The 2,201-nt window shown below is 58.4% G+C and overlaps 1 protein-coding gene across 1 annotated transcript; it reads left to right on the plus strand.

Annotated features, from left to right (window-relative positions):
* Positions 1 to 442: 442 nt before the first annotated feature.
* LOC136517491 (predicted GPI-anchored protein 58) lies at positions 443 to 2,000 on the plus strand. The gene has a single exon (XM_066511058.1). The coding sequence runs from the start codon at positions 609 to 611 to the stop codon at positions 1,470 to 1,472; it is 864 nt and encodes a 287-aa protein (XP_066367155.1). The 5' UTR covers positions 443 to 608; the 3' UTR covers positions 1,473 to 2,000.
* The last annotated feature ends 201 nt before the right edge of the window (positions 2,001 to 2,201 follow it).

Below are 2,201 nucleotides of genomic sequence, written 5' to 3' on the forward strand. Positions count from 1 at the left end.
TCTAGATGTCAAGGAACACGTCGCTTACCACTTAAACACACAACGCTATTAAATTCTAAAATAAATTCAGAAAAATACGAGTGCACATAATACTGTTTAAATTCAGAAAAAACATCAAAGGAGTATTGTATTTGTATTGTACACACACCACCAATCATTATTGTTGTCGTGTAATCATCACACGTCGCCAGATTTTAGTCGTGTGAGAAAGAATAAGCTTTATTATATACGCATTCAACAGCAGCACCAATACCCCTAACAGGTTAAAATACTGTACGCCCATACGAAACACAAAAGCGCACGCACAAGAAAAGAAAAAAATCTAGAACAAAATAAAGAGACAGATAAATGTATTGGACCGAAAAGTCCACGAGAAAAGGCTCCAAAATTGGCCTATATAAACCCTCCTCCACCCCACCCCATCCAAAGGATTTCCAGCAGCAGCAGCTCTCTCACTCCCTTCCACTCTTGCAGCGCAACTCTCTTCAGCTTCCCTTCCAAAACCCAAGCGAAGCCCAAAGCCCCGGAGGCCGGAGCACCACCACGTCATAGCAGCTAGCCCAAGGCGCGAGGCTACAGCTCCCGCATCACAGTGCCAGACGACAGCCATGGCGGCCGCCGGAGCAGCGCTGCGGCTGCGCCTCCTGTACCGGATGCTGCGCGTGGGGGAGCTCCTCGCGCTGGTGGCGTTCCTCTCCTGGTCGTCGTCCCGCGTGCCGTCCGCCGCCGCCGCCGTGCTGCGATTCGCGGGGTCGCTCCTCCTCAACGCCCGCTTCGTCTTCGTCCTCGGGAACGCCATCGTGCTCCTCCTCCTCGCGCTGTCGCGGCACGACCTCTCCTCGTCCTCCTCCAGCGGCCAGCAGACGAGCGCGGTGGCGACGACCACGACCGCCGCCGCCCCGCCGCCGCAGGATGCCGCGCCGGCCGCCGCCAGCGCGAGCTTCGCTTCCTCGTTCACCAGTACTCCGATAACTCCACTGCCTCCTGCTGCCTCGCTGGAGGCCTTCAGCTCGCCGCCGGCTCCAGCGATGGAGGTAGCGTCGGCAGCGCCAGCGGAAGTGGGCACGGCGTTCGAGGACAGGCCACCGGCGGCGTCGGCGTCGGCGGTGGCGCGGGTGAGCAAGCTGGCGCGCGCGCCGAGGCGGAGCAGATCGGAGAAGATGGGCTCGAGGGTGCTGCAGCTGCGGCGCGCGGCGTCCCCGCCGGCCCCCGAGATGCGGCGGTCCGAGTCGGAGAACGGGCGGCGGCGGTCGTCCGTGTCGGCGCGCGACGCGCGGGGCTACTGCTGGGGCGCGGACGACGCGGACGAGTTCCGGCGCACGGTGGAGGCGTTCATCGACAAGCACAAGCGGTTCCACCGCCAGGAGTCCATGACGATGGCCGTCGTCGCTGGCTCTGGCTCCGGCTCCGGGGGCGGCGGGCACTGCGAGGCCGCCCCGGCCTTCACCGGCGCCCTCGCCGTCGTCGAATAAGGCGGCGGCCGCCGCCGCGCGGTTGGAAGCGCGCGCGTGCGGCGTGCCCCCACGCCCGGTGCAGCAGAGTACATAGCGGAGGCGGAGAAGCTTCCCTGGCTGAACCTGTCGTGTCGTGTTCATAGTTTGCCATGGCTTCTTGCTCTTCAAGGGCTACCTTTTTTTGTGTGTGTTTTTATTTTCTCGGCGCGCGCGTGCGTTTCTTCGTCTCGCCATAGGAAAGGAACCCTGCGACTACGAACGGGGGTTTAGAGAGCCGTTCAGGTCTGCCGTTGGATCGCGGCGTGGATCGGATCCAACAGAGCGATCTTTAACCTGTGCTCTGATCTGCTGGCAACGAAGGAAATGGGTGTTTCGTTCGTTCGTCTCTGACTCTGAATGCTGATGCTGCCGAATTTCTTGAGGCTGGCTGGGGCTGGGTGGATGAATGGAGAGCGATCCGTGCGACAAATGACGCGACGCGTCAGACAAATCCAGAATCAGATGCGAGCAGGGGTATAACCCAAAGGCATCGCCTATTCGCCTTTACTCCAATTATCATCATCACTTGCACTGTGCGGACATATACGAGTACTGTGGTAAATACAGTAGTGCAGAGTTTCATTTCATACAGGGAAAAAACCGTACTACTGGTTTAGAATCCCGATCTACACACTTAATACCCATGCCGTTATTTATTTATTATCTATTACTGCACCATGCAAAGTACTGTACTACTGGTACTAATAC

The sequence above is a fragment of the Miscanthus floridulus genome, chromosome 17 (assembly GCF_019320115.1).
Source record: "Miscanthus floridulus cultivar M001 chromosome 17, ASM1932011v1, whole genome shotgun sequence".
In the NCBI taxonomy this organism is placed as follows: Eukaryota; Viridiplantae; Streptophyta; class Magnoliopsida; order Poales; family Poaceae; genus Miscanthus; species Miscanthus floridulus.